Source organism: Podarcis muralis, chromosome 1, assembly GCF_964188315.1.
Source record: "Podarcis muralis chromosome 1, rPodMur119.hap1.1, whole genome shotgun sequence".
Lineage (NCBI taxonomy): Eukaryota > Metazoa > Chordata > Lepidosauria > Squamata > Lacertidae > Podarcis > Podarcis muralis.
Window position 1 is genome coordinate 30,920,741 of NC_135655.1, and position 13,837 is coordinate 30,934,577.

Below are 13,837 nucleotides of genomic sequence, written 5' to 3' on the forward strand. Positions count from 1 at the left end.
ACTGGGTTTCCACAGCCTTTCTGAGCATCTTCCAACAAATTATAAAACGACAACAAAATATCAAACATCAAAAACCTACCTGTCTCTACCTATTCTGACAGAAACATGGCCCTTTAAACTGCAAGGGGATCGTTGTTTCTGTTTGTTACGATGTTGTGCATTTTTGTGTTTCTTATTATAAACTGCCTTGTGGTCTTCTCACTATCTTAATAGGGTATGATTCACCTAATGAGCCCTTGGCAAGGACTTCGGCTTGAACAATGTGGCTTCCCCAACTCTCCTCTTCTCAGGTACCCACCCAAATTGGCTTAGAGGGTTTCTGGAGAAAACTCCAGAACAGCGTTTGCTCTGGCCAGGGAGGGGAAGGAGAGCATTTCAACCGGCTAGCTAAAACGCTTGCATTGGCAGAAGGATAAGAAGAGCATATTGCTGAATACAACCCACAGTCTTTGAGGGTTGGAGGGTTAGTTGCATGGTCTTATATTTAAAATGAAGGCCTTAGTTTCACAGTGAGGTTAACCACAAACGCAAAGACAGGAGAGTCGTGGGATTCCCTCTTAATCAAGATAAAAGCGGCAAATGCATGGGGGAGTTCCCTTTGATGCAGCAGAATCAGCATTTAGGGAGACAGCACTAGAGCAAGGGTAGCCATTGCTGTGGTCTGCAGATGTTGCTGGACTCCCACCAGCCCCGGCCAGCACGGTCACAGATGATGGGAATTGTTGTCCTAGCCTAGAGCATCAGTTGGATTCCACACTGGCTACCCCTGCGGAAGGATAGAGAACATTGAACACTTCCGCCACATCATGCACAAACAAACTCACCAGAGACAATGGTACTTTGATGTACACGTACATTTCCTTTATTTTCCCCTGCCCAGGAAGCCACTTCTCTGATAACAATGCCAATTTTGAAAGGAGGGGGAAGTATAGAGCTTAGATCTGCTGCCAGTATCACAAGAGAGCCACTAATTGTTTTTAACTGTCTTTATTGATGATTTTAATATTTATCAGAGTAGAGGTTTTACTACAATCATGCAGTATTATAAATGTTGGTGTGTGTGTGTGTGTGTGTGTGTGTGTGTGTGTGTATTGGAAACCAGTAAGAAATACAGTATGAAGTAAAATAAAAGGGGGGGCTGCACAAAATAACTGGATTGTTATTTTAACTTCATAAGGAAGTTATGAAAATTCAGTAATAATAAAAATCTGTATAAATTGAAATTCTACTAGGGGGATTCAAGGAAGTCACTTAACAATGTTACTAAGAATGGTTTAAATACATTTGAGATTTATGTTTGTCTGTTTGTCTAAAAAAATTTTTTGGAAAATCAATAAAAAAATTGGAAAAAAACAACAATAAAAATCTGGAAAACCACCTTATGCTGTTCAGAGAGCATGAAACACTGTTCTAGACTTCTGCTGTTAGCTAGGAAAGGTACAGTGGTACCTTGGTTTACAAACCCCTTTTTTTGGATTACACCCCCCCCCCTTTTTTTTTTTTTTTGAGGCCCCACTGGTGAAAGTGAGCCTTGGGTTACAACTTGTTTTGGTTTACAACCGGACCTCCGGAAAGGGTTATGGTTGTAAACCAAGGTATCACTGTACTGAACTTTAGCAGAAGCACATCCCTAGGGATAGTAATGGGCTGGATGAATAAATGGAAGCTTAAACGCACTCCCAGTCAGGAAGGATGCAGACTTTGGAATAGGGATTCAGCCTGTTTTGGATGGGGTAGTACTCACCTTGAAGAATTAGACTTACAGTCTGGGCATCCTCCTGGGTTCTGCCTTGCACCAGGATTTGCCAGGAGCATTTATGCCTAATTTAGGCTGGTGCACCAGCTATGCACATGCCTGAGGAAGTATAGCAACACATGTCTTACATCTAGATTTACTCGCCACTGTTACTTTCCACTGGTTAGTGATTCCTTTATGCTAGCAAGCTTTTAGCCTACAAAGTAGATCACAGGCGGGGAACCTGTTTGGCTCCACAGGTCAGATCCTTATCAGGATTGGTCTCTCAAACCAAATCTGAGAGGTGGGTGGCCTGCCTGTAAATCATCTGATATCACAGCGCCATCATGTTATTTGGTGTTTTGAAGTCCCAAAGTTGGAACATCAAAGCACATCGGTAAAGGGGGGGGGGGTAGTTTTAGCAGGAGTTTTGATTCAACCCCCTTCCTGATGACAGGGGTTTCAATGCAAAGTGATTTGTTCAGGCAAACTGACCAGAATTTAACACCAACACCACCCTGCTGATCAGCTGATGAACTAAGTGTACCATCCTGTTGAATTATCTGTGAACACCAGTTCTCTGCAGGGAACTAGTGCACACCACCAATGAAGAATTGAACACCACCACCCCTGCCCACCAGCTGACACCCACCGATCAGGGTGATGTCAGCTGATTGGCAGGGGAACTAGAACCCCAGATGGGCCAATGGCAAATAGCAATTTGGGTTTGTTCTGGAATGGATTGATGTTTGCTCCAATTTAGAGCTAAAGAGCAGGTTTTCTCTGAGAATGGAGAAAACTACTTGGACCTGTGCCTAGAAAGAGTGAGTCAAGTGGCAAACCATGTGGGCCTGTCCTTTCAAGGCATGGGGCAAGCAAAAACACGGATGAGCCCTCTCAAGATCCGATGATAATGATAATGATTTATTATTTATACTCCGCCCATCTGGCTGGGTTTCCCCAGCCACTCTGGGCGGCTTCCAACAAAATATTAAAATACGGTGGTCTTTTAAACATTAAAAGTTTCCCTAAACAGGGCTGCCTTCAGATATCTTCTTAAAGTCTGGTAGTTGTTCTTCTCTTTGACATTTGATGGGAGGGCATTCTACAGGGCAGGTGTCACTACCGAGAAGGCCCTCTGCCTGGTTCCCTGTAACTTGGCTTCTCGCAGTGAGGGAACCGCCAGAAGGCCCTCGGAGCTGGACCTCAGTGTCCAGGCAGAACGATGGGGGTGGAGACGCTCCTTCAGGTATACAGGACCGAGGCCATTTAGGGCTTTAAAGGTCAGCACCAACACTTTGAATTGTGTTCAGAAACGTACTGGGAGCCAATGTAGATCTTTCAAGATCGGTGTTATGTAGTCTTATGTAAAGGAAAGGACCACCTCCTTTCCTCTAACCCCCCTCATCTCTTTCTCTCCGACCTTATACTATTGAACAAGATGGAAATTGTTGGTATTATTTAATTTGGTCCTCAAACCATGTTTTGCCATGGACTGCTAAGAATATTGGTGGACCACTCAATAATTCTTCTATTGTAGCAATTATAATGGTGCTAGATGCTGTATGATTTGTAATTGTAGTTTTGATCGCTTCTTTCATTTCCATATGTTGGACAAGGTTCAACGTACTTTGTCCCTTCTGTGCCCCCACCCACTAATTTATTTATTTTGATGGTGTTGCCATTGCAATGACATGACAACTTGCTCAATTGATCTGAAAGAGGCACCAGGACACATAGTGGCTGCTTTGGTGGCGAATGCACAATGATTAATACAAAAAAGGACCCCCATTAAATGTGCTTTTAATGGAAGGTGTGGGTGTGACCAGAGATCCCTGTAGAGATCAAGTGAGCACTGACCACAGGGCACTTTCCCAAAGACCTTCCTTTTTATCCTGGCATTTCCTGATTGTAGATATTTGAGTTTTATTTTAGTTGTGGCTGTTGCAGCTGAACTGCTGTAGTTGAATCACTTTGAGATTCATACATTTATAAATAAAAAGCTGTATCTAAGTTTTGAAAGACACAATCTGAATTCTATAAACGTCAACCTGCAACACAACAAAGTACAAAATAAGAAATACAAATGCAATACAAATGCAATTAAAAGTCAGTACAAATATTAAAAGGCAACGGATGCACCATCTCCTAGTTTCAGCCACAGATACACTACGAAGGATCTGAGTAAAGCTTGTGGACAGCTGGTGATCTGTGGATCACAACTTGGGAACCCGTGGCTTAATGCGCACCTGAATATTTTGCCACCTACCTGGTTACCAAAGACGGCGATGGAGCAGGCACTGGAGACCTCCCGGGACCCAAACCAGACGGAAGCGATGTGGGACGGCATGCCCAGGATGAAGACTTGGGCCAGCGAGCAGACCACCTGTCCCAGGACGGTGACGGGGAAGAGGTTTGGCTTCGTGCTGCCCGTCTTCACCCAGGCGCCCACGCAGTTGAGAGCGGAGCCCACCAGGGCGATGAGGCGCAGCCCCTTCTTGTCGAGCAGCCAGGCGACCGGGAAGAGCAGCGGGATGTAGACGATCATGTAGCACATGGAGAGCCAGTCGATGGCGAAAGGGGTCACGCCGTAGAAGCGCGCGAAGACGACGCTGATGCTGCCGTACTGGATCCACTGGAAAGCGTTGCAGAACGAATAGGCGCTGAAGAGGAAGACGATTGCCCAGCGCCGCCGCGTCAGGCGCACCTCCGGCACCGACCCCGGCGCCGACCCGTTGGGCGTCTCGGCGTCCGCCGGCTCGGGCTTCGCCTCTTGCAGCAGGTCGGGCTCGGCTCGGTACCCCATCCGCTTCTCTCCGAGCTCCGGCTCCCCGCTCACCATAGCGGCCGAGGAAGTGCGCGCTGAGCGACAAGTTCCTCCTCCGACGGCGGGACTCGGGGATCCCTCGCTCTTCCCTCAGCTAGCGCCCCCCGCGCGCACGCCTCGCCTGGCCGGACTTTCTTCCTCTTGCGCTCACCTTTCGCGGCTCATGTTGCCAGCTCAAGGTTTGCCTCCACGGCGCACGTCACCCCGCCCCGCCCACCGAGGCGCGTCAGCCAGAAACCACCCCCCCCCCCGGCCCGCGTTGGAAGGAGCTACCTGGACGCCCACCACCACGCCCCTCCGGGCGCGGATTGGCTGCCTGCCCCCCGCCCCTCTGCGCTGCTTCCTGCTATTGCTATGGCAACTCTCTCCGTCCCGCGAAAAAGCCCCGGGAGGGGCGCAGAAAGTGGCGCAGGCGCTCGCGCCCCGACGGTCCCGTCCGGGAGTCTGCAGCCGCGCGGCGCCGTTAGCCTTGCGCCCTGCGCAGCCTCCCGGAAAGGGGTGTGGGGTTGGGCCTGTCAAGCTCTTCTCCCGCCTTCCGCTCGCACCGAGAGCGCGGGAACCTTTTCGGCGGCCTCACGAGCTCCCGCGTCGTTTTGCTCTGAGGGCGGGAGCGCGGGAAGGACCTGCCAAAATTCTTCCGGCGGCGCGTCGACCGAGAGGAACGGGGCTCGAAAGACCGCCAGTCATCCGGTCCCAGTCATTAGCTTGGGAAAGAGGGGGGCGACGTCCCGGTTCGCAGTCTGCCAGGCTGAGGGTGTGCACACCGACCAGGTCGGGGTTTTTTCTCAATTCGGATTGGAAAGTAAACGGGGAGGGTGCGCGCAGCCTGACTGCCGGTAAAATCGGAAGCTGAAGCTGCTTCCTAGTTGCTGGTTCGCTGCCCGAGGCAAGAGCGACTTGATAAAAAAGCGGGGAACCAACTCTGCCCATAGCACAACGGGGCTTGCAGGTCAGTGGCCGAAGTCCCGGGTCCCAAATGACCTCCGAGAAAGCAGCAGATGTTGGGGACAGATCCAAACAGGCATATGGGCAGCTGCGGCCCAGAGAGGATGGCGCAGACTCCTACACATCCTTCCTTCTCAACTCTTTTTTAAGTGAGAGGGTAGCTGGCTGTGCATGGTAACAGATGCTCATTGCATTATTTTTAGTTTTAAAATATATTATCCCTTTCTAGAACAATGTGGTGCTGATTCCCAAGTTAATACATTTCGCATCAGGACAGCAGAAACAAACTTGTTCTTGTGGTGGTGATGGTGCTCTGACAGAAGTGAATACAGAATGCAAAACAGCACATGCGGAGAGTATTTATTTACCTTTAACCAGGGCTGGCAAACTGTTATCTGTTTCTTTTTTGCTGTAACATATCCAGAATGTAGAAGCATTTGTAAAGCATGAGGAGGAGGCGGAGAAGAGAATTACTCGCTGTGAAGTGATAAACATGGCTATCTTAAAGCCCCACCCATATCCCCCACCGACCTTTAAGTCCAGAGTCTAAAATTCCCTAGTTGCACCACTGCAGTAAGTTATGCACCGAAAAGAAAGTCTATTGGTACAGCTTTTCAGCAGCATAAAGCAGAACATTGTAGTGCAATGGTAGAAAGATCCTTTTGACCTCAGATGAAGTGAGTAGCACTTGCTCTTTTTGCAAAAGCTCATTATATCATAGAACAGAGTTTCATAAAACTGAGTGAAATGCTATACAAGCACCTTCAGTTGGGGGAACAGGGCTCTGTACAAAGAGAGCAGCAGCAGCCGACAAGTCAATAACGGATTCAGCAGAGAACTGGGTCAGCTCCCACTGCAAAACATAACACTTGGCTCCTGATGCAAACAAAAGAGCATGTTCTCCCACTTTTGTGATGGGGAGAGGGAGGAGAGGCATCAAATCCAGCTGCAGACATTTTTGGCATCTTTTACATTGTAGTCCTAAGCATATTTATTTGGAAGCAAGTGCCATTGATCTCTCTGGAACTTAATACACAATCTAGGAAATAAGGGTTGCAACCTTGTAAGCTCAAACTGAATCTAGAGAAGATGGAGGTACGGTTAGTAGGTGGTTCATCTGCCCTGATAAATTGTATTGAGTTTTCTAGAAGGGGTACATAAAAGATGAATAAGGTACATAGTCTGGGCACTTCCAGACTGTCTCCCCCCCCCCCCCGTCAAGTGAGATTCAGTCGCATCTTGGCAAACTCTCACTGCACAATTAAAGCTGATTTGGGAGCACTTGCAAAACAAACTCTCTTCCCCAAAAGATCAGACTTATATTGAAAAGGAAAGTGAACAGAAAATGCACTGGAAGGTGTGGGATAACACATCATCCAGTCTCTACACAAATAAATCAGGATAAATGCTCATTAGATAGCTGACACATAATCAAATCTCTGCAAACAAATCAGGCTGAATGCTAATTAAACAGGTAATCTGGAAGCAAACTTTGTCGCTGGAGGCATAGATTGCTTCTCTAACATAGAGTGCTGTCCACTAGATTAGGCTGGACTAGGGGGACTAAGCTAGTCCTGGTTTTGGGAGGGAGGCAGCAGGGTTCCAGCATTCTGTCTGTTGCCTGGTGAAGGGAAGAATGTTGTGTGTGCAACATTCCCTCTCCTCCATCGCCCTCGCAAGCTGGCGCGTCTGGCCCTAACTGTTCCCCTATGCAACATTTCACCGCACTCCACTGAAGAGAAGCATTTGTGATTAGTAGGTAGCTGGTTCTGCAAGAAGTTAAGGATTAAAAACATATAAATTCAGAGTTGATAAGCTGGCTACGGACACTAAAAACCATTAACTAATGTCAAAGGCATTCGTTTGATGCATTCTCTGTTTATAGCTCATTTATGGGCTAGAACTAATTTGGAAAGGCATTTTACTAGCTGTAATGGATAAACATCATGAGGAATAGGCTCTGCAGGTAAGAAAGGTCAATTACCTTTCCAGTATTAAACAGGCAGTTCAAACTTCATTTGGCATGCAAGCACAATAATAGCATATGAACGATTTATGAACTAGGCAGGTTTAACATGTTCTACTGTAACAAGTCTATAAAATGGTTTTGCATGCATCTTGCGTTGTTTTGCATGCATCTTGGCAGAAGGCATTGCATCTTGGAACTGAAATCTAGGGTAGCATATTATAAATGCAAAATTCTAGGCCTGGTTCTTTGTGTGATTTGCCTTAGAGAGATTAGACCCCTGTTTCTAGTTGTAGCTTCATGACTGGAAAAGGTAAAGGTAAAGGGGCCCCTGACCATTAGGTCCAGTCGTGACCAACTCTGGGGTTGCGGCGCTCATCTCGCTCTGTTGGCTGAGGGAGCCAGCGTACAGCTTCCGGGTCATGTAACCAGCATGACTAAGCTGCGAACCAGAGCAGCGCACGGAAACGCCGTTTACTTTCCCGCCGGAGTGGTACCTATTTATCTACTTGCAATTTGACGTGCTTTCGAACTGCTAGGTTGGCAGAAGCAGGGACCGAGCAATGGGAGCTCACCCTGTTGCAGGGATTCGAACCGCTGACCTTCTGATCGGCAAGTCCTAGGCTCTGTGGTTTAACCCACAGCACCATTTACTTAATCCCTGTTGTATGGAATCTTGGGTCACTCATGGCTAACTCCCTATTCCAGGGGTTGAGAACCTGCAGCCTGAAGGGTGTGGGAGAAGCATGGAGGGAATGCAGGGAAGCCAAAATGGATAGAGTGATGGGAGGAGGTGTGGGTGAAAGTCTTCTACAACTGTTTGATTCAGGCCTCTGGCAAGAGTGGCCTGTCCCTCCCCCCCACCCAAAGCCAATTGGGTAGGGAGAGACTGTGTGTCAAGCGATGGCCCCACTCACTTTTGTCTCCAGCCATCCCTATTATTGGCTTTGTTGGGATACAAGGTTGAGTCTTATGCAACAAACCCACTTTTTGCAATAAGGAAAGTGATGAGGAAATGCACTGGAGCGTGTCTGACCTCCCCTCAAAGAAATCAGAATCTAGCCAATGTTGTGTAACCTCTCAGCAAAAAAATCAGGCAGAATGCTCAATAGCAGGTCCAGTGACCATCATAGATAGGTCAGCTTGGCCACAAACATCATTTCCTGTTTCCTGTGCTTTCACTAGTTTTTCTAAACTAGGATATTATTCAGTTTTCATGTCAGATGTTTGAACTTAAATTCACTTCTTCTGACTTTAAGGACAAATAACATACTCAAGAGCCAAGAAAACACATTTTAGGCCCCTGCAGCGCAGATTCACCTCACTCTTGACCTGTAGCTAAACCAGATGAGCCCTACACAGCTGCGCTCATGCCGTTCCTTCTCCCCCTTGTGCTTTCAAGTTAAGTAGAGACACATTTATTATTATTTTCATGCCCTAAATTGCACTGTGTTCTACACACAGGAAAGGGTCATATACCGAAGGCTTGCAACTTGAGTGCATCAGCAACACTGTGCACGTACCCAGTGTTTTCCAGCCATATACTCCAGGGCACCCTGTGCCCAGACAGATATAAAATGACAGGTGGGCATGAGGAGAGAATGCAACAAGTCAATGGTACTCTTTCTGCTCCAGAGGACTGGCACAAACAAAACTCACTTGCGCTTCCCTGGGTAGCAGACCTTTTAATCAGGATCTTCTGCGCAAGTAAACAAAATATTGCCTCTAAGGCCCACGAATGAAGAAGAAGCATGAACATCTCCCCTCACTACCATCTCAAGGCCAAAAGGACTCCCAGCTGAGCCTGCAAGGGCATTGCCATGAGAGGGAGAAATGAGGTGAGATTGTAGATTGTGCTAGAGAATGCTTATGCAAACATATTTCCCTGTTATCTGTGTTGGTTTCCCAGATCTTGTGAGGTTTGCTGAAGCTGTTTGGAAGAAATATTAGAATAGAGCAAGAGCATTATGAACTGTAAGCTGCTCACCCAGGCACTCCTCTAGAGTAAAGACACAAAGCGCTTGTACAGTGTTACCTTGGGTTAAGTACTTAATTCATTCCAGAGGTCCGTTCTTAACCTGAAACTTTTCTTAACTTGAAGCACCACTTTAGCTAATGGGGCCTCCTGCTGCTGCCGCACCGCCGGACCCTGATTTCTGTCCTTATCCTGAAGCAAAGTTCTTAACCTGAAGCACTATTTCTGGGTTAGCGGAGTGTGTAACCTGAAGCGTATGTAACCTGAAGCGTATGTAACCCGAGGTACCACTGTACTGGAAACTTAAGGACACTCTTCCCCAGCCTGATGCCCTCCAGCAGAGGCACCAGCTCCTGGGGGTTGAGTCATTTGGGGTGAAGCGGTGCCCCTCATATAAAAAAACAGGGTGGAGGAGGCCAAGTGCAGAGGCAAGCATGGCATTCAGTGGCTGGCTTCTCCAACCACACATTTCTTCTACTCATAGCTGTCAACTTTCAGATTTGAAAATAAGGGATCAGCAGCCTCACCTGCCCCGGGGACAGTCTACAGGGTATCTAACAATCTGGGATAGCAGTGGGAAGCAGCGGGAAACTGCGCTGGAATAAGGGAATTTCCCGCAAAAAAAGGGAAGGTTGACAGCTATGCTCCTGCTGCAGTAGGGAATGTCCTAGAAGTAGCTTATACCTGACAGTAGTTTTAGCTCAAAGGAATTAGATCACTATTTGTTCAGAAAAATATAGAGAAATGTTCAGAAGGAGATAAGGCAAATCCTGGCATCGTGTTTGATGCACACACCCTGAAAGAACATGAGCAGCAGGGCTTTTTTTAAGCCAGAACTCGGCAAAACTCAATTCCAGCACCTCTCAGGCGTGTGCCATTGCCATTATAAGAGAACAAGGGAGGTGTTGATGGCAAGTTCCAGCACCTCTTTTTCTAGAAAAATAGCGCTGATGAACAGTGATATAAATTCCTTACAAACTTTGAAAGAAGGTGATTGGGTGATTGATGGCAGTGTCCCTGACTTTGTTCACATCTGGCCAGGTTAAAAATAGGGTGCATGCCCCATTAAATGAAAACAACTTATATGCACATGCTGATGAGCCAAGCAGCAGCCCAGAGTACAAACTCTGAGCCAAGTGGCAGAATGTGATGGAGCAAGGGTAAAGGTTGTGAACCATTTGTGAGGTGGTCAGTGTATTCCCCTGCACATAATTAAGAGTGCATACTCAAGATAAGAACATAAACATTGCCTTACTAGATCAGGTCAAGGTCCATCCTGCATTCTGCCGCCAACAGCGGCCAACCTTAGGAAAGCACACAGATGTGAATATGACAGCCTTCGTCTTTGACCCCACTTTCTGGAAGCGGGAGGTATGCTGCTTCCAAACATGGAGGGTTCATTCTAAGCCACTGCTGCAGTGTTCATTCATCTGTTCAACCCTATTTCCAAATACATCTAAGTTGGCAGCCTTCATCACCATCTCATGGCATTAAATTTGGCAATGACTATGGGTTAAATCGGGGGACGCAGGTGGCGCTCAGCGCCTAGGGCTTGCCGATCGCATGGTCGGCGGTTCGAATCCCCACGGCGGGGTGAGCTCCCGTCTTTCGGTCCCAGCTCCTGCCCACCTAGCAGTTCGAAAGCACCCCTAAGTGCAAGTAGATAAATAGGTACCGCTTTACAGCGGGAAGGTAAACGGCGTTTCCGTGTGCTGCGCTGGTGCTGGCTTGCCAGAGCAGCTTCGTCACGCTGGCCACTTGACCCAGAAGTGTCTCCGGACAGCGCTGGCCCCCGGCCTCTTAAGTGAGATGGGCGTACAACCCTAGAGTCGGACACGACTGGCCCGTACGGGCAGGGGTACCTTTACCTTTACTTTATGGGTTAAATCACAGAGCCTAGGACTTGCCAATCAGAAGGTCGGCGATTTGAATACCCACAACGGGGTGAGCTCCCGTTGCTCGGTCCCTGCTCCTGCCAACCTAGCAGTTCAAAAGCACCTCAAAGTGCAAGTAGATAAATAGGTACCACTCCGGCGGGAAGGTAAACGGCATTTCCGTGCGCTGCTCTGGTTCGCCAGAAGCGGCTTAGTCATGCTGGCCACATGACCCGGAAGCTGTACACCGGCTCCCTCGGCTAATAAAGTGAGATGAGTGCCGCAACCCCAGAGTCGTCCGCGACTGGACCTAATGGTCAGGGGTCCCTTTACCTACCAAATTTGAAGGCTCTAAAAGGACTTCAGACAAATTCATGGGGGTGGGGGAGGCTATCAGTGGCTACTAGCTATGATGGCTATGTGCAAGGACTTCCACTTCCACCACAGGGCTTTCCTGCCTCTCCCTCCTCGCGCACACACAATTTCCTGGGGGTGGGGTTTCAGGAGAACCTTATGCATAGCAAGAGAACAGAGGGGGTTGGTCATTCCTTCATGGAAGCCTAAATGCTTGCCTTGATGGAGCAATCATCTTAGCATGACATTGCATTCTTCTCAACACCTCCGAATCCTTGTCGCTTGGAGTCACACTTGATTGGCCACTGTGAGAATAGGATGCTAGGCTAGAAGAGCCTTGGGCCTAACCCAGCAGGGGAATCTTCTTATGTTCTTATATTGGTACATTCACTATGCGTTGTATGTGCTTCCTTTTTTCTGTCCTGAACCTACTGCCAATCAGTTTCACTGAATCACAGTTTGGCCCCCTTTCCCTATTGCACAGCTCCTGCACAACAAGAAGAAATTGAGGGGACAGCCCTGTTCCTGAAGATGCCATGATGAGGAAAGCTGTACCCATGGAAGGCAAAGGAACTCAGGGACGCCTAGCAACTCTCTACTTGAAGGGACCAAGAGAAAATTCTAAACACCATTGGGGGCAGCTATGCAAATATTAAGAATCAGGGGAAAGTTACGGTTCTAAGGCAAAGAGGACATGATCTGAGCTTCTTGTGGTGATGGAATGTGTTGGAAATTCCAAGGGAGTTCAGTGGAAGGAAAAGGCCAGAGGTGGGAGTAGGCTGGGAAGCAGCAAAATGTGGTTAAAGTCCAACAAGCCACATATTGTAAAACAAGAAATTCTTTGCAGCTGAGGAGTAGGGATTTTTGAAGATAACTGAGATGAAGGATTCGCTTTAGTGCTGCTCTCTTTTTTTTCTAGACCAGAAGTACCGCAGAAACCTGATTGATTGACTTCCAGCCCTTTGCGATTATGTCATTTTGTTCTTCAGCACTGGTTCTTCAAATATTCTGACAGATTCTTACAAAACTTTCACTAATAGGGTATGTAGAAGGAGTTGGTGGTGGTGTAGAAGGTAATTAATAATTGTAATAATAATAAAAGCAGTTTCATCTGCATTATTTTATTACATGGTTGTTATATTGAGAGCTACCTTGAGAGTTTAGAAATGGGATGCCATAAAGGTGGATAAATCTATTGTGTTTCACACCAATAAAATATTTAGAGGGTTAGAATTATCTGTCTGCTTTTACTACTGTACTTCGAATCTGATTTATCTTTCTGTTTTCTACCTCAGGTCAGGCTGCCTAGTGCAGAAACATCCTATAAAGGTGTGGAAACACAGTGGTCAGTCATTATGAAGAAATGAGTCAAAACATTGGGATTCTTTATGGGGAGGACAATGGGGAGAGCTAGGAGGAGATCAGCAGAGACTCCTCTTCCATTAGAGCTGCCAGGATCAGGGAAATTCTCTCGTACACTTGAAAGCAGGGCTGACCCAAGACATTTTGCTGCCCGAGGTGAAGGACAAGATGATTATTGTCCCACATTCCGTGTACAGAAGTCAGCTAGACTTGCAGTTGAGTTTCACTTCCACGCTTGTGACAGGGCCGCATCCTGCACCAGACATGAGGGCAGCAGGGAGTGCAGGGCAACCCACAGCTCTCTCCTGCAACACCTTGCCTCTGTGCCCCCTTGTGGCCTGACTCTACCCAATGGTAGGGCCAGCCCTCCTCAAAAAGAATAAAGGGGAAATCCCATATGATCTAGCTGCCTAAAGTGGCTTTATGTCCATGTTTTAGGAGGTGGATAATCAGGCTATTTACTAATCACTTATCTTGACTACTCATTAATACATTTTCATCCTGCTGTTGTATTTGCAGTTTTGTACACCCACTAGGCTGAGCTGTCATTCTAATTTGCATGGTGGAGGAAGGACCAAAAGCTCATCTCCCCGTACACATATGTGAGATGGGTCTTCTGCGTATCTGGGATTACCTGATTCCTCCCCCTTTTTTGGGGTGAGGTCCTTATTTATAATGAAACTGAAACTTAAAGCAAATGTCACAAATGAAAATCATGTGATTGCAAAGTTGGACGTGTCAGCAAGTGAAGAGGTTCAGCACTGACCTTTGAGGCGTAACCAGAATTAGTCATCATCAG

At 47.4% G+C, this 13,837-nt stretch overlaps 1 protein-coding gene and 1 long non-coding RNA gene across 4 annotated transcripts in view; one reads left to right on the forward strand and one right to left on the reverse strand.

Moving 5' to 3' along the window:
• Positions 1 to 4,577, reverse strand: part of FLVCR2 (FLVCR choline and putative heme transporter 2) — a 42,985-nt gene extending 38,408 nt beyond the window's left edge. For both annotated transcript variants that reach the window (XM_028719292.2, XM_028719283.2), the window contains exon 1: positions 4,005 to 4,577. In XM_028719292.2, coding sequence (XP_028575125.2) covers positions 4,005 to 4,577 — 573 coding nt within the window. The remainder of the gene's footprint in view (positions 1 to 4,004) is intronic.
• A 187-nt stretch (positions 4,578 to 4,764) lies between these two features.
• LOC114591788 (uncharacterized) lies at positions 4,765 to 12,909 on the forward strand. Of its 2 annotated transcripts, none has more exons than XR_013392114.1 (2): positions 4,765 to 5,511; positions 12,161 to 12,909. It is a non-coding gene; the product is annotated as an uncharacterized LOC114591788 (long non-coding RNA). The 2 variants fall into 2 exon arrangements; XR_013392118.1 differs by having other exon boundaries at positions 4,765 to 5,333.
• Positions 12,910 to 13,837: the final 928 nt, after the last annotated feature.